Source organism: Zalophus californianus, chromosome X (assembly GCF_009762305.2).
Source record: "Zalophus californianus isolate mZalCal1 chromosome X, mZalCal1.pri.v2, whole genome shotgun sequence".
In the NCBI taxonomy this organism is placed as follows: Eukaryota; Metazoa; Chordata; class Mammalia; order Carnivora; family Otariidae; genus Zalophus; species Zalophus californianus.
The window spans coordinates 59,758,862-59,777,603 of record NC_045612.1 but is presented as its reverse complement, the minus strand read 5'-3'; the positions used below and the strand labels follow the sequence as shown (position 1 = coordinate 59,777,603).

Genomic DNA, 18,742 nt, shown 5'->3' with positions numbered 1-18,742 from the left:
TTTCTTTTTCAACATTACTTTGGCTATTCAGGTCTTTTCTTGTTCCATACAAATTTTAGGATTGTTTGCTTTAGCTCTGTGAAAAATGCTGGTGTTATTTTCATCAGGATTGTGTTGAATGTGTAGATTGCTTTGGGTAGTATAGACATTTTAACAATATTTGTTCTCCCAATCCATGAGCATGGAATGTTTTTCCATTTCTTTGTGTCCTATTCAGTTTCATTCACAAGTGTTCTATAGTTTTCAGCATACAGATTTTTGTCACCTTTGGTTAAATTTATTCCTAGGTATCTTATGATTTTAGGCACAATTGTAAATGGGATCGATTCCTTGATTTCTCTTTCTGCTGCTTCATTATTAGTGTATAGAAATGCAACAGATTTCTGTACATGGTTTTATATCCTGTTACTTTGCTGAATTCACTTCCTCTCCAGCGACCCTCAGTTTCTTTCCCATAGTTAAGAGTCTCTCATGGTTTGTCTCCCTCTCTGATTTCTTCCCATTCCGTTATTCCCTCCCTTCCCCTATGATCTTCTGTACTGTTTCTTATATTCCTCATATGAGTGAAGCATTATGATAATTGTCTTTCTCTGATGGACTTATTTTGCTCAGCATAATACCCATGAGTTCCATGCATGTCGATGTAAGGGTAAGATTTCATTCTTTCTGATGGCTGAGTAATATTCTATTGTGTGTGTGTGTATATATCTATATATATATATATCACATCTTCTTTATTCATTCATCTGTCGATGGACATCACAGCTCTTTTTATAGTTTGGTTATTGTGGACAATGCTGTTATAAACGTTGGGAGGCAGGTGCCCCTTTGGATCAATACATTTGTATCTTTTTGTAAATACCTACAAGTATGATTGCCGGGTCATAGGGTAACTCTATTTTTAGCTTCTTGATGAACCTCCATACTGTTTTCCAGAATGGCTATACCAGCTTGCATTCCCACCCAAAATGTAAGAGGGTTCTCTTTTCTCTGCATCCTCACCAATATTTGTTGTTTCCTGACTTCTGAATTATAGCCATTTTGACTGGTGTGTAGTGGTATCTCATTGTGGTTTTGATTTGTATTTCCCTGATGCCAGGTGATGTTGAGCATTTCTTCATGTATCTGTTGGACGTTTGTATGTCTTCTTTGGAGAAGTGTCTGTTCATGTCTTCTGCCCATTTCTTGACTGGATTATTTGTTTTTGGGGTGTTGAGTTTGATTAAGTTCCTTATAGATCTTAGATACTAGCCCTTTATCTGATGATGTCATTTGCAGATATCTTCTCCCATTCCATAGGTTACCTTTTAGTTCTCTGTTGACTGTTTCCTTTGTTGTGTAAAAGGTTTTGCTTTTGATGAATTGCCAATAGTTCATTTTTGCTTTTGTTTCCCTTGACTTTGGAGACGTGTCTAGCAAGAAGTTGCTGTGGCTGAGGTTGAGGAGGTTGCTGCCTGTGTTCTCCTCTAGGATTTTGATGGATTCCTGTCTCACCTTCAGCTATTTCATTGGTTTTGAGTTTATCTTTGTGTATGGTGTAAAAACATGGTCCACTTTCATTCTTCTACATGTGGCTGTCCAATTTTCCCAGCACCATTTATTGAAGAGACTGTCCTTTTTCCACTGGATATTCTTTCCTGCTTTGTCAAATATTAGTTGACCATGGAGTTGAGGGCCCATTCCCGGTTTCTCTATTCTGTTCCATTGATTTATATGTCTGTTTTTGTGCCAGTACCATACTGTCTTGATGATCACAGCTTTGTAATAAAGCTTGAAGTCAGGCATTGTGGTGCCCCCCTACTTTGCTTTCTTTTTCAACATTCCTCTTGCTACTTGAGGCCTTTTCTGGTTCCATACAAATTTTAGGATTATTTGTTCTAGCTCTCTGAAAAATATTGATGGTATTTTGATAGGGATTGCTTTGAATATGTAGATTGCTCTGAATAGCATAAACATTTTCGCAATATTTATTCTTCTAAACCATGAGCATGGAATGTTTTTCCCTTTTTGGTGTCTTCTTCAATTTCTTCCATAAGAGTTCTGTAGTTTTTAGAGTACAGATCCTTTGCCTCTTTGGTTACGTTTATTCCTAGGTATCTTATGCTGTTTGGTGCAATTGCAAATGGGATCGATTCCTTAATTTCTCTTTCTTCTGTTTCATTATTAGTGCAACTGATTTCTGTGCATTGATTTTGTATCTTGCCACATTGCTGAATTCCTGTATGAGTTCTAGCAATTTTGGGGTGGAGTCTTTTAGGTTTTCCACATAAAGTATCATGTCATCTGGGAAGAGAGAGAGTTTGACTTCTTCTTTGCCCATTTGAATGTCTTTTATTTCTTTTTGTTTTCTGATTGCTGAGGCCAGGACTTCTAGTACTACTTTGAACAACAGTGGTGAGAGTGGACATCCCTATTGTGTTCCTGACCTTAGGGGAAAAGCTCTCAGTTTTTCCCCATTGAGAATGACATTTGCTGTGAGTGTTTCATAGATGGCTTTTATAATGTTGAGGTTTTTTCTATTTATCCCTACACTGTGGAGAGTTTTAATCAAGAAAAGATGTTACATTTTGTAAAATGGTTTTCTGCATCAATTGAGAGGATCATATGGTTCTTGTCCTTTCTTTTGTTAATGTGATGTATCATATTGATTGATTTGTGAATGTTGAACCACCCTTGTAACCCAGGAATAAATCCCACTTGGTTGTGGTGAATAATTCTTTTAATGTGCTGTTCAATCCTATTGGCTAGGATCTTGTTGAGAAATTTGACATCCATGTTCATCAGGGATATTAGTCTGTGATTATTCTTTTTGGTGGGGTCTTTGTCTTGTTTGGGGATCAAGGCAATGCTGGCCTCATAGAACGAATTTAGAGGTTTTCTTTCCATTTCTATTTTTTGAAAGAGCTTCAGAAGAATAGGTATTAGTTCTTCCTTAAAAGTTTGGTAGAATTCTGGGAAATCATCTGGCCCTTGGTTCCTGTGTCTTGGGGATTTTTGATTACTGCTTCAACTTCCTTTCTGGTTATGGATCTGTTCAGGTTTTCTCTTTCTTCTTCTTTCAGTTTGGGTAGTTTATATGTTTCTAGGAATGCATCCATTTCTTCCTGATTGCCTAATTTTTTGGCATAGAGTTGCTCATAATATGTTTTTATAATTGTATTTCTTCAGTGTTGGCTGTGATCTCTCCTCTTTCATTTATGATTTTATTAATTTGGGTTCTTTCTCTTTTCTCTTTGATAAGTCTGGCTAGAGGTTAATGGATCTTATTAATTCTTTCAAAGAACCAGCTCCTAGTTTCATTAACCTCTTCTACTGTTCTTTTCATTTCTATTTCCTTGATTTCTTCTCTGATCTTTATTATTTCTCTTCTCCTGCTTGGTTTAAGCTTTGTTTGCTGTTCTCTCTCCATCTCCTTTAGGTGTGTGGTTAGGTTGTGTATTTGAGACTTTTCTGGTTTCATGAGAAAGGCTTGTTATATGTACTTCCCTCTTAGGACCACCTTTGCTGCATCCTAAATGTTATGAACAGTTGAGTTTTCATTGTCATTTGTTTCCATGAATTTTTTAAATCTTCTTTAATTTCCTGTTTGACCCATTCATTCTTTTGTAGAATGTACTTTAACCTCCAAGTATTTGAGTTCCTTCCAAATTTTCTCTTGTGATTGAGTTCATGTTTCAGAGCACTGTGGTTTGGAAATATGCAGGGAATAATCCCAATCTTTTGGAACCCTTTGAGACCGGATTTGTGACCCAGTATGTGCTCTATCCTGGGGAAAGTTCCAGGTGCACTTGAGAAGAATGTGTATTCTGTTGCTTTAGGATGGAAAGTTCTGTATATATCTGGGAAGTCCATCTGGTCCAGTGTGTCTTTCAAATCTACTCTTTCCTTGTTGATTTTTTGCTTAGATGACCTGTCTATTGTTGTGAGTGGGGTGCTAAATACTATTATTGTATTATTATCAATGTATTTCTTTAATTTTGTTATTAATTGGTTTATATAATTGGCTGCTCCCAAGGTAGGAGCATAAAAATTTATATTTGTTAGGTCTTCTTTAAGTATGATATAGTGTCACTCTACATCCCTTAGTGCAGTCTTTGGTTTAAAATCTAATTTGTCTGATATGAGAATTGTTACCCCAGCTTCCTTTTGTTGACTTTTAATATGATAAATGGTTCTCCACCCCCTAGAGCTGGAGTTTTACAGTTCTGTGTGATCTGTAAGCATGGTATTAGCTTGGTGTTCCTGCTTGTCTTCTTGGGGAGGGGCCTGTTGCACTGATTCTCAGGTGTTTTTTCCTGGGCGGAGTTTCACCACCCCTTGCCAGGGGGCCAGGTTCAGTGTAACCTGCTTGGGGTTGCTCTATGTGGCTTTTGTTCCCTGAAGGCTTTGCATGCCACTTTAGAGGATTGAAAATAAATAAATCAAAATGGCTGCACCCTGATCTCTAGCCCCAGAGCTGAACGATCGCAGTCCCCACTCTTCAGTGCACCCTCAGGGAAAAGCAACCAATCACTTTTGTGTGCGTCAAGCTCTGCAGACTTCTGCAGTGCACCTGTGCCAATCACCCTGGCATAAGGGGGGGCAATCTCACCGTGGTTCTGCCCTTTGCTGGGCCCCCACTCTTGGAGTTATGGCTGGATGTGTGCACACCTGCAACACTCCTCCTGGGGGATGGAGGAGGGTCTCGCAGCATTTCCTCCACTTGCTAGGTTGCTGCTTGGAGAGCAGTCACCTGATTATGCCTTGGTTCATGATTTATGGCAACCCCTAGCTTAGAGCCCATTCCTGGGCTTGTTGATTATAGCCGGCTTTCCTGTTCCCATGCTTGGGAGCTCTGCTGCACTAGGAACCCCTGCTCTTTTGTGACCCCGGGGATGCTGAGGCCACACTGTACTACCTAGGATGTGCCCACTTCACCACCTGAGCACCTTTCAAGCAAAGACATCCCTCACCAGAGCAGACTTATAAAAGTTCCGATTGTGTGTTCTGCTGGTATATCACTTTCCAATAGCTGGCTTACAGAGGCTCCCTCCTCCTATGTTTTATCTCCCTGTATCTTCTCTGCACTTCCTACCTTGCAATAAGTGCTCGCTTTTCTATTTGTAGAATTGTGACAATTCTTTTCTTAGACCTCATGTTGAATTCACAGGTGTTCAGGATGATTTGATAGACATCTAGCTGAATTCAAGGGACCAGAAGAAATGAGGGTCTTCTACTCTTCCACCAACTTCCCTCCTGGGTTTTCTACATAGAGTATCATGTCCTCTGCAAATAGTGAAAATGTGACTTCTTCATTGCCAGTTTGGATGCCTTTTGTTGTTGTTGTTGTTGTCGTCGTCTGATTGCTGAGGCTAGGACTTCCAGTACTGTGTTAAATCAAAGTGGTGAGAGTGTAGCTCACTGTTTTGTTCCTGACCATAGAGGAAAATTTCTCAATTTTTCCCAACTGAGAATGATATTAGCCGTGATGACATTAGGTTTTTCATATATGGCCTTTATGACGTTGAGGTATGTTCATTCTATCTTTACGTGCTCGAGGGTTTTAATCATGAAAGGATGTTGTACTTTGTCAATTTTTTTTTTTTTTGCAACTACTGAAAGGATCATATGGTTCTTATGCTTTCTTTTATTAATGTATCTGGGTCAAACATGCATCAGTGCCAGCATGGTGAGACCCACACCCAGAAGACCAGCACAGGTCTATGCTGCATGAGGTCCCTAAATTTTGGAGTTTTAAAAGTCAGCAGGCTTGGCTGGGATAGAACCCAAAGTGCACTGCACTTTTCCAGACAGGCAAGCAACCCAGACACAGATAGTGTGAAAACAGCAATCTGAAAAAGACCTAGGATGCACGAGGGGAAATTATTCCCTCTTCCTGGAGTGCTTCCCTGAGAGCAACAAGCACAGACTCCCCTCTCTGGGGACAGAGGAGCTGCCTGGTGCCATTTCCTTTCCCCACCTCTCAGCATAAGCCAAACTGAGTAAATATCACAGTGCCAAAACTGACTTTCCAACCTGCTTACAAGTCTGCCCCCCCGTGTTTTGCTGATACTACTTTTCTCAGGCAAGTGTGCTTAAGGACTAGGGCAGTGGCCCTCTTCCCAAGAAGACCAGCACAAACCCCCATACACACCACGTCTACCAACTATAGAGTTCTGCAAGGCTTCAGTTCTAGTGAAAATAGCATGAGTTCTCATTTAACAAGCAGACCAGGAGAACCTAGTTAAAACTCATCACACTGTGGCCAAGGTCCAAACACTGCCTACTGTGGCCAAGGAAACCCTCTTCTGACAAACGACCTGAGGGACAGAGAAGCCAAAACACAGCAGCAGTAGATTGCAAACAGCACACACCATGACACTCCTCAGGTGCTTCAGAGCACCAGCTCCTGAATGTTATATGACCTCATCCTGATAAAGCCATTACTCTCAGGAGCAGAAAACATAACAGGTTTTTGTAACACAAAGAAGATGGAGGCCTAGACAAAATGCCAAGACAGAGGAATTCATCCCAAAAGAAAGAACAAGAAAAGGTCACAGTCAAAGATCTAATTGAAACAGTTATAAGTAATATGTCTGATGGACAATTTAAAACAATAATCATAAGAATACTAGCTAAGCTAGAGAAAAGCATGAGGGATATCAAGGAGACCCTTACTGAAGAGATGAAAGAGTTAAAAACCAATCAGTCAGAAATTAAATATGAAATAACTGAGATTTTGAAACCAACTGGATGTAATGAACACAAGAATGGAAGAAGCGGAGGAACAAATAAGTGATATAGAAGATAAATAATGCCAAAAAATGAATCTGAACAAAAGAGAGAATGAAAAATGTTGGATTACAAGATTAGACTTAGGGAACTCAGTGACTCCAACAAACATAATAACATTCATATCATAGGGGTCCCAGAAGAAGAAGAGAGAGAAAGAGGAGAGAAGGTTTTTTTTGATGAAATTATACCTGAAAATTCTTATCTGGAGAGAGAAAGAGATATCCAGATCCAGAAGGTACAGAGAACTCTCATCAAAATCAACAAAAGCAGGTCAACAACAAGACACACTGTAGTTAAATTTGCAAAACACAGTTCTAACACTAGCCAGAGCACAGGGGCATGGGATTTGGAGCAAAGCAAGCTAAACAGCCAATGTCTGGGATAGCTCTGCTCAGCAAATGTCTCTGCACCTATGCTGAGGGGTGCAAGAGGAAAATGGTGCATGTTGGCTCTTCTGTCTCTAGAGAGGCAGTGCCCCATCTCCCAGATATACTCCAAGAAGAGGGAACAGTCTCTCCCCATATGCCTTAGGTGATCCTCAGATTGTGCTGTCTGCTCCAAGGCTGCTCATGTGCCTTCTTTCCAGGAGTAGGGCAGTGCCCTCAGGACTCTATTCCAGCCAAGGCCATCGACCTCTAAAACTCCATCTTTAAGCCCTGCTGGTTGCAAAAACTCATGAAAATCAGCCCCTCTTCTTTTCCCAACCAATGGCTTTGGGGAATTGTTCTTTTTGTGTGTATCTCTGTGCATTCCAGTCTTTCTTGTCCCTCTCTGTGACAAGGGCTTCCTCCCCTCTGTAATACCCATGATCCATGATCCTTTTCTCCTCCAGACCATGTCTCTGTACTTCTTACCTTCTTTGATGTGGCCTCTCCTCTCCCTCTAGTTGTACAGTTTGTTCTATCAGTCCTTGGGTCGTTTTCTTGGGTATTCAGAATGATTTGGTAGCTACCTAGCTGTGTTCCAGGGACGCGTCAAGCCTAGGGTCTTCCTACTAGGCCACTAACTTAGTCTCCCAAAAGATAACAATTCTGTGCATTTTCTATTCACCTTTGCTTTGCATCCTCTGGTTCTTGTTCACAGTGGGATATCAGTAAATATTTGTTAAATACTGTTTAAATGTCTATATTTACTACTAGGTATAGCCAATCAATCATCCATCCATTCAACAACATTTACTAGAGATACAGCACTGAACGTGATGGACAATATATCTATCTTTTTAAAGCTTTCATTCTAGTGGAAAAGACAAAAAATATTCAATATATAATTTACGGAGTGATAAGGTGCCATGAAGAAGGCTGGAAACTCCTTGAGAGCAGGGGCAGTATCAGATTCATCTTATTTCACCATAATGTCAATAAATCCATGTTGTTGATGGTTTTGAATGGTTTCCAATTTAATAAAAAATGAATTAGTAAAAATACCTTATTTTTTATTGCATTTAGCAATTTTAAAGGATTTTTAAGACTTTTCTCATTTGGTACTCACAACATACCTGTGGACTAGATAGAATGGTTAATATTCCCATTTTATAGATGAGGCTGATAAAGCCCAGGAAGCCTCTTTATCCAATGTTTAAAAGTGGTTCCCTCTTGGTCATTCATTCATTTAAAAAATGTTTATTGATAACCTACTCCATGAGAAAGATATAAAGCTAAATAAGGCATGCTTCTAAGGAGCTTCTGATTAAGAGGGGGAAAGATATATTAACAATAACCCAAGGCAATATGAACTCAGTGCACTAGGAATGGTATCAACATGGCACTCTGGTAGTTCAGAGGAGGAGAATCAGATAAAGTTGTAAGAAGTAGTTGAACATTTAATTGAGGTCTGAATTTTCCCTCATTTATAATAACAGTGTGGAGATTATCTCAGATAAATTCCCACTGAGAGAAATGGCCCTGTTATTTTTGTCTCACACATAATATAAGGCATAACTATAAAGCCATAGGACTGATTTCTTCATGTGGCCCATTATAATAAAATGTGTAGCTTTTCAAAATTACTACTTTGAAGGGAGCTCCACTCATTTGACTGTACAATCCCAATACTTTATAGTAAATTAACACCTCACTTTTGGGTAAAGATGAACTATGCTTAACAAGAGTGTTATCCCTGATATGGTTGAACCATATATTATGAGCTAAAAGGGCATAGAGTGATAGCATCGTAGGGCTGTAATATAATCTTCTATATCTTATCAACTTAAAGAAAAAGGTAGAGGGGGTTGGGGGCTGAACTACTATGACACAGGCACTTTCAGAGTCCTGAGAACTTTGTGAGTATGACAAAGTTCTTGTGTTCCCAGACACAAGAGATCAATATAATAACATTTGGAATCAGATTTCATTAAAAATGAAATTTCATAACTACAAATGTGAGACTACAAGATAAAGAATCTAAATGAGCTACACCACCATCTTAGACTATGGCTTAGATCACAAAGGAAGTCACTTGATTATAATAGTCTTGGTGCATAATGTAATAAAATTTAAATATAAATATTGTTTCACAACAAAATCCAGAATTGGCAAAATTTTCTAAACTTCTCAAACTGTCTGAAACAAAACACTATGATTTTTTAAAACCAGTCTTTATTTTTGGTGCAAGTGTAAATAGGATTGATTTTTAAATTTCTCTTTCTGCTACTTCATTATTAGTGTATATAAGTGCAACAGATTTCTGTATATTAATTTTGCAACCTGTGACTTTACTGAATTCACTTATCAAGTCTAGTAGTTTTATTGTGTTTTTTTTTTTTTTTGGTGTAGTCTTTAGGGCTTTCTATACATAGTATCATGTCATCTACAAATACTGAAAGTTTTACTACTTTCTTATTGATCTGGATACCTTTTCTTTCTTTATGTTGTCTGATTGCTATAGCTAAGATTTCCAGTACTATGCTGAATAAAAGTGATGAGTGGACATCCTTGTCTTGTTCTTGATCTTAGAGGAAAAGCTCTTATTTTTTCACCAGTGAATCTGATGTTAGGTGTGGATTTTTCATATATGGCCTTCTTTATGTTAAAATAGGTTCCCTCTAAACCTACCTTTTGGGTTTTTTTTTTTTCATGAATGGATGTTGTACTTTGTCAAATGCTCTTTATACATTTATTGAAATGATCATATGGTTTTTATTCTTTCTTTTGTTGATGTGATGTATCACATTGATTGATTTGCAAATTCCTTGCATCCCAGGAATAAATCCCACTTGATCATGGTGAATGATTTTTTTTTAATGTATTGTTGGATGCAGTTTGCTAGTATTTTATTGAGGACTTTTGCATCTATGTTCATCAGAGACATTAGCCTATATTCTCTTTTCTTGTATTGTCTTTACTTGGTTTTGGTATCAAGGTAAGGCTGGCCTTATAAAATGAATTGGATTCTTTCCTTCATTCATAATTTTTAGAATAGTTTGGGAACAATAGGTATTAATTCTTCTTTAAATGTTTGGTAGAATTCACCTGTGAATCCATCTGGTCCTATACCTGTTTGTTAAGAGTATTTTGACTGATTCCATTCCATTGGTAGTAATTGGTCTGTTCAAATTTTCTATTTCTTCTTGATTCAGTTTTGGGAGCTTATATGTTCCTAGGAATTTGTCCATTTCTTCTAGGTTGTTCAATTTGTTGGCATATAATTTTCCTAATATTCTCTTATAATCTTTTGCATTTCTGTGGTGTTGGTTTTTATCTCTCCTCTTTTATTCCTGATTTTATTTATTTAACTCCTCTCTCTCTCCAACCTCTCTCTTGCTCTCCCCACCCCCGTAATGAGTCTGGCTGAAGTTTTATAAGTTTTATTGATCTTCTCAAGAGCCAGCTCTTGGTTTAATTTTTATGGATTTTTTAGTCTCTATTTCATTTATTTCTGCTCTATTGTTTATTATTTCTTTCATTCTACAGGATTTGGGTTTTCTTCTTTTTCTAGTTCCTTTAGGTGTAAGGTTAGGTTGTTTATTTGAGATTTTTTTTTTCCTTGAGGTAGGTCTGTATTATTAAGATCTTTCTTCTTAGAACAGCCTTTGCTGGCTCCCAAAGATTTTGGGCCAGTGTGTTTTCATTTTTATTTGTCTTCATATATATATATATTTTTAATTTCTTCTTTGATTTCTTGGTTGACTCATTCATTGTCTATGTTTATTGCAACATTAGTTAGAGTACAACCCAATTGTCTATCCACAAATGAATGGATAAAGAATAGGTGGTATGTGTATATATATAGTGGAATATAACTCAGCCATAAAAAAGAATGAGAACTTGTCATTTGCAAAAACATGAATGGATCTAGAGGGTATAATGCTAAGTGAAATAAGTCAGTCAATGAAAGAAAAATACCATTTGATTTCACACATATGTGGAATTTAAGAAACAAAACAAATTAACAAATAAAAGAAGAGACAAACAAAAAACAGGCTCTTAGATATAGAGAACAGACTGGTGGTTGCCAGAGGGAAGGTCAGTGGGGAGATGGATGAAATAGGTGAAGGAGATTAATAGTATACTTTTTGTGATGAGCAGTGAGTAATGCCTAGAATTGCTGAGTCTTTATGTTGTATACCTGAAACTAATATAACACTCTATGATAATTACACCTACATTAAAACATAAATAAATAATAATAAAAATCAGCCATATTCTTTAAAGAAAATTGGAATTGCATTCCAACTTGCTTCAAAAAATTATTACTCAAGTACCTATTGGTTTATGCAATATGAGATCTTTCACACCTAAAAATGATATTCATTTTATTTTTAAAGTTTAGGATACCTTGCTAGTATAGGTGAAAAAAACATTACTGGGGTAGAAGTATTAAGAAGTATCTTGTAACTTGCAGCCAAAGTATAGCAACTTTATTATTGTGAGGGTAAATAAATAACATCATTTGTTTTAAACCATATAAGACTCTTGACTCTGGGAAACATACTGAGGGTTGTGGAAAGGGAAGTGGGTGGGGGGATGGGGTAACTTGGTGATGGGAATTAAACAGGGTACGTGATATGATGAGCACTGGGTGTTATATTCAACTAATGAATCAATGAACATTATATCAAAAACTAATGATGTACTTACCTTAGCTAATTGAATTTAAATTTTTAAAAATCTAGGGTAAGAAGTATAGTTTTTATGTAAATCAGATACTTATTAATTCTCTAGAATGGATGTATTTTACTCAGTGGAATTTTTGTTTTTTTCTCATATAAATTTTAAAAATTCTCCCTTTAAGCCCAAATGTAATTGAGAGTAAAATATCTTCATGACAAATGATTACATAGGAATTCTCTCAATATATTATTAAGAAAAAAAGCAGGGCATATAAAAGCATATTCAGTATAATGCCAATTTTGCTGAATATATGTAATATGCAGAAGAAATGACTGGAGTGAAATATACTAGGATGTTAACAATGATTATTACTGGGATTTGGGGATTGCAAGTGGTTCTGTTTTTCTTTATACAATCTGTGTTTTCTAGAGGTTTAAAATGAACATATATTATTTTTGTAATATAATACACATAAGAAATGTAAAAAAAGTAGTCTCAAAGTTTGTGAAAAACATTCAGTCTTATGGGCATACTCATCCATTGACTATTCCTTAAATAGATTTATAATAATTCTCATTTATTTTTATGAAATCAAAGGATTTCTCCACCTTAACTCAATGTTTTCGCAGACTGAGAAAGACTTGGGTCATTTGAAGTGCATGTTTGTATATGATTTCTCTCCTTGAAACATTCTTGAAAATTTATGAACTGGGAAGAAAAACTGCTGATGTGCTATTTGAAACTCACCCCCTGCCCTCTCCCATTAGTTAGGTAACATGAAGAGTTTTAATTGGTTTAAGATTTTGACAAAAAAGGCATGAGCATATTTTATCCAAAACAGAACCACTTGCTCTACTGGTGTAAAAGAGAGCCAGAGGTAGATGCGACACTGTCACTTAAAAAAAAATTGCTATGAAATAACAATTATTTGTTTATACTGTGACAATTTACTTTCTGGTTTTACCATTTAAATATCCTATCCCGGACAAATCTTTTATGTATTACAGAATATTCACTCTATTACATTGACATTGGAGTAATTCTTTCTTAAGTAAAGTTAATTAAAGATGACATACCTGGCAGCTTGGAAGTCAACCAAATATTCACTTGAGCATTCCATGTTCTCCCTTCTTTTACCCTTAATACCTTATTATTCTCCACATTGAGGGTTTTTTATCAGAATCTTATTTGGGGGAGGAAAAAATTATCTTTTAAAAAGGAACAATGCTTTAAACACAAAGACTTATGGGGCACCTGGGTGGCTCAGTCAGTTAAGCATCTGACTTTTAATTTAAGGTCAGGTCAGGATCTCAAAGTCATGAGCTAGAGCCCTGCATTGGGGTCCCCACTGAGTGTGTAGCCTGTTTAAGATTTTCTCTCTCTCCTTCTCCCTCTGCCCCTCTTCCCTCAATTTTTGTGCTCTCTTTCTCTCAAAAAATAAAAACACAGAGACTTAGAAAAATAAACATTAAAAGAAAGAAATAGATGTCTATTAGTTGGAAATCATTTATTGCCTCTATAAAAATTTTAAATAAAAACCCTATAAAAGATCACATTACAGTGATGTGGTTTTAAGGTGGTAATATATTTCAGAGGTAGTATCAGTAAAATGAGATGCAGGATCACTTAAAGGAATTACTTAACAAGTTAACACAAAATAAAATTTCAAAGCAGAGCAATATATACTCAGTATAAACTTTAACGGAACAATCATAATTATATTTTCATGAAAATATTATTTTACTCTCTTTCCCTCTTGACAAATCTGATCTTAATAATGGTTTGTTTGGGGCAATAGTATGCTGATTAGTAGTCTCACAATTAGTAGTCTCACAATTAGTAAGATGCTCCCTTATATCATCACAAAGTATAGCTTGATATGATGAATATGATAGTGTTGTCTGCCAAGAATAACACCAAATTCAAAGATAAACATTTACTCATCTTTTAGACACTATAGCACTGATAGCTCCCTTAAAAGGCTAATATGTCAGAATTTGTCATTTTTAGGACCTGAATGAAAATCTAATATATTTTTAAAAATAGACAATATTCCTGCTATACCATCACTACAGTGTGGAAGAAGGACAGGAGTTAAATTTTTCAGAATTCCTCCTAAAAATGATCATAAACTATCAGGCTAAAATAAGGAAACTATTCCTTGGAAATGAGCTGAATCTCCCCTCCTCCCCCAAAACATAAAGCAATAAAGTCTAATTTAGAGCCTAGAATTCTTTTAAATACACCACTTATGCTTTATCTGATAAACTTAAAGACGGCTGACTATGGAAGTGCCTTAAAATAGATGCTTCTGCCTTTGGGGAAATGGCCTCTTTGACATTTCTTGAAGTTTTGGTAGTATACAGAGCACAGGATGTGATTGGTTTGTAGCTTTTTCATCTCCAACAATAACATTTTTATCATGATCACAATGGTAGCATAGAAGTCCTAAAATTGATACCTGACTTTACAACAAAACATCCCCAGTTTCCATGAAAAAAACAATTTTCTTTTTTTTTTAAAAAAAGATTTTATTTATTTATTTGAGAGAGAGACAGACAGAGAGAGAAAGAGCATGAGCAGGGGGGAGGGGCAGAAGGAGAAGCAGACTCCCTGCTGAGCAGGGACCCTCATGCTGGGCTCCATTCTGGGACCCTAAAAACATGACCTGAGCCAAAGGCAGCTGCTTAACAGACTGGGCCACCCAGGTGCCCTCCCAAAAGACCAATTTTCTCTTAACATTTTCCTTTAAAATGTACCTTCATGTTGTTTTTTAATACACATTTTAAGGTAAGTGCCCTTAGATAAACATTTGTTACTTAGAAACTGGTTGGATATCCTAAGCTGAAAGCAGACATCAAAGTGTAGTTAAAAGAAAAAAAAAAACTTTGTCACCTTGGTATCTGTCTTTGTGAGAGATGTTTCAGATAGTATGATCTGTTTTAATGTGTCAAAGCCATAAAGAAAGAAACATTAGTTGTTTTTCTCTCCCCAGTCATGAAGATGTAACAAAAGCAGTCAAACTGCTTTAAGATGTCTCAAAAAAATTCCAACATATATTTGTAAAAATATATATTTTCTTCATAATAAACTTTTAATACTTGACTTTGGCATCTTTTAAAAAATCCGCAGTGCTTAATTAAATCTGTCAATTATTATTTTTTTCCTAGATACAGCTATTTCTTTTGGTCCCTGGTACAGAACAACTACATTTAATTTTAAAAATGTTTTAATTTTAATGATAATAAAAGAAATAACTCTGGTGCTGAAACACAAATGCGAAAACAAAAGGATTCCTATGTGTACGGTTTCTATTTTAACGGAACTTTAAATAGGAACAAAGGAATCATCTATGCGTCTTCTCAAAATTGTAGATGAGGATTTTTTCTAGGAATCACACCTAACAGAATCTTTAAATCTATTAAAATTTCTACTTAAATAATTTTTATTAGTATCTCTGAGACAGTGAAAAGACATAATTCGTTTTGAAGTTTATGGCTTGCTGAGGAGTAGAAATCCAATGACCCTATAGCAGAAGCTCAATGGATATTTTTTGATTTGGTGACTAATTGCTGAGGTGTGACAAATACAATCCATAAAGTTGAAAGATGTAGGAGAGAATTATCTGTCCTTACTTGGTGACAAGAACCAAATAAGAAAGAGCTTAAATTGAAGCACAAGAAATTGCAGTTTAAAGATAAACCCAATGAATAGAAAGGAGCTCCTAGGAGAGACTTGAAAGCCTGGAATTTGTTCATTCTACCTTATGAAATGGTTTCTACATTTGCTGTGTATAGTAGGGACTCTTTATTTCATGGAGGGATTGGTGTGACTGATAAACTTAATCCCAATGCCTTTTACTCAGAACTCTTTTTCTGAATGGAATTTTACTTGTCAGCAAGGAGTACTAAACAGTATTTGAAAAGAACCATATGGCTTTCAGCTAAAAGGGATCATACCTAACCATTGAAATATTTCTGTTAACAAAAGAACCATAGCAGTGGCATGGCAACAATCATAAACAATAGCTGATAAAATGAAGGATTATCAATGAACCTTACCTATTTATGTATGTGGGGAGGGGACATTTCAAGGTCAAAGATATATATGACTGCCTTTTTGCATTCATAAATTGGTATCTTTGAATTCCAAGATCAAAATTGGTTTTACTTGCAAATTACAAAAATATGTGACATAGAAACTTGATGGCCAAAAGAGCCATCTAGTTGGGACACCTGGGTGGCTCAGTCAGTTAAGCATCTTACTCTTGATTTCAGCTCATGTCATGATCTCAGGGTTGTAAGATTGAGCCCCAGACAGGGCTCCTCCATGTTGGGCATGGAGCCTGCTTAAGATTCTCTCTCTCCCTTTGCCCCTCCCCCAACTCTCTCTCTCCCTCTCTAAAAAAAAAAAAAAAGAGAGCAATCTAGCTACTTGATTAATCTTTTAGGAATAGATAGTAATTTAACCATGCAACACACAGATACATGATGCTGTGTGCTCAGGGAGAAACTAAGACACTGGCATTTTCCCTTCTATGGGTTTTGGTAATACCATCTGGTACCCCAGAAGAACGGCCTGCAAAAAATTGTATACAGTGTGTAGCCATCTGGTACCTACTAATAGAACAACTTGGTAGCATGCCCATTTTAGGAGCATACTCACAGAAAAGTGTCCAGGAAATTCAGAGGACTGTGATTTACAACCATAGTAGTATATAATTCTTTTCGGGTATTATCCTTGGCTGATGGCTCTGTACAAGCCTCACATGAGAATGAGGCAAAATTTGTGGCAAAACTGAGTGACTAGATTAAAAAAGAAGACTTTGCCTTACCTTGTCTTCCTGTTTCATAAAATGTAAGAATTGAAAAAATATTATGAAGATAGTGATAAATGTGTAATATTTGTGCAACAATTCATCTAACTCAGTTACACAAATTTATTAGTAGAATGTGAATCTTATCTTTATGCTGCAAATAACCTTATTTGTCATTTGCAGCAATGAAGAATCCCCATTAAGACTAATCTTTTACAACTTTTTGTTTTTGTACACTTAATAATTTATTTGATTTCATGTTGATGAATTACTTTTCCATAGTGCTTTCCCCCTCCCCCCAAATATTTGGATTAGAAAATGGAAGAATACCAACAATTTACAATTATATACCAGTGACCACTTCAATTTTCAATCATTAGCTTAAGTCAAATTCTCATAGGAATTGGAAAATAAATCCCAGGACTCATCCAGGTAAAATCATTTTTAAAGTTTTGTTTTCAAATTTCAGTCCATTTTCCTGAGTAAAAGTGTATATGGGTGATAGGAAAAGGAGAGAGAATAAAGATGTAATGGCTACAAATCAAAACTAACCAAGCTTTAGTAACTTGATAAGTAATGTTGAAATACCTTTATTTTTGTGTCTCTGGTCAAAACTATTACTAAAACTAAGATTCTTCTAAAAACCAAACAGAAATCTTTCATAAATTAGGCATTATGCATTTCATAGATAAACTGCTAAAAATTAAATACAAATTTCCCCCAGAGTTTTATCAGTTTGGAAAAATTTCTCAAATGCTGTTTTTAAATTTCACATACATTTTTGCACTGTAGCCATTATATCTTGTCCATTCCTCACAGAATATGTCAGTTTCAGTAATATGTTTTTCCAACTGAGGAATTTTGAGGCAACAGAATGCAGTTATCTTGAAATGCACACCTGTTAGGCAGCCCAAAGGCTGTATGTATCATATAACCCCCTCAAATCACAAACTGTCTGAGGCATTTTTCTCTGATAAAGAAGACACACTGAATGAGGTATCATCAGGCTCCGGTGAGGCATGATTGAAATCCATCTCTTCTAATTCAGGAGGTAAATCTGACAGCAGCGCCTGAGTCAGAAAAATCAATTTTTTAGAATTAGTATGTGGACAGGTTTTTTTTTTCCAATTTTATGTTAACAGTTGTTCTCTCTTGTCAATTTATTTTCATGGACTTAAAGAATGAAACATTTCTCTTCAGGACCTTATATAATAGCTTACATAAAAGAAAAACTCTTCATATGCTATTAAGGAAGTAACAAAATATTAGATCTTGAGAGTGTGGATTATATAGAGTCAAACCCTAGGCAAATGGGAAATCAGGAGGGAAAGGAACAGCTATTCTGAACCAAGTGCTTTGAAGGATTTGAGAAAAGTGATGATCATACTAGTTAAGTGTTCATTGATCACTGCTAAAGGGCTTTACAACTATATTCCTTATTAAAATACTCCTGCCCACTTATGGTGTCCTTCAGAGAAAAACACATTTCACAAGACTATTTTGAACTTCAGTGAGAGAAAGAATTTATCAATTAGAGAAAAAGCTCAGTTATTCTACTTTAGACTAAACATTAACAACTTGAAAATTCCAAGTAACTTTATTTCTTTTCTTAAGATATGCCCATATCTATAGATGGCCAAGCACCCACCAGGGCACAGTTGAACAGTAAATCTAGCATGAAATTATGTATCTAGGGGGCTTCTCATTTCTCTGTTGGAGTAAATAGGATAAGCTAAGAGTTATGAACTAAGCTTTGCTATGGAGAAATTGTTTCATCTGGAATTGTGGAACATGCATCCATACAAGAGAAATAAATGATTAATAAATTTTTATGTGGCTGACAATCCTGATGCCCACTTGACCATAAAAAATACTGTGAACTAAATGATTGATTTGATGTTTCCAATATTAAAAATAATGTATCATATCTGGGCACTTTTAGACAGAATTACTTGTAGTGTGTCCTTTGGGTGCAGTGGTAAATAAGGACCAAAGGAACAGGGACAAAAGCAAGCTTGTCACAACTGAATTAAGGAACAGAAAGACAGGGCATGTTAGAACTTATGAAATGCATTGTTGAAATAAAACAGTATTTTATTCT

General features: G+C 36.1%; 1 protein-coding gene across 1 annotated transcript in view; it reads right to left on the bottom strand.

Moving 5' to 3' along the window:
* Positions 1 to 16,280: 16,280 nt before the first annotated feature.
* The window catches only part of HDX (highly divergent homeobox), a 257,563-nt gene continuing 255,101 nt past the window's right edge, over positions 16,281 to 18,742 (bottom strand). The window contains exon 10 of the mRNA XM_027608559.2: positions 16,281 to 17,711. Coding sequence (XP_027464360.1) covers positions 17,586 to 17,711 — 126 coding nt within the window. The 3' untranslated portion in view covers positions 16,281 to 17,585. The remainder of the gene's footprint in view (positions 17,712 to 18,742) is intronic.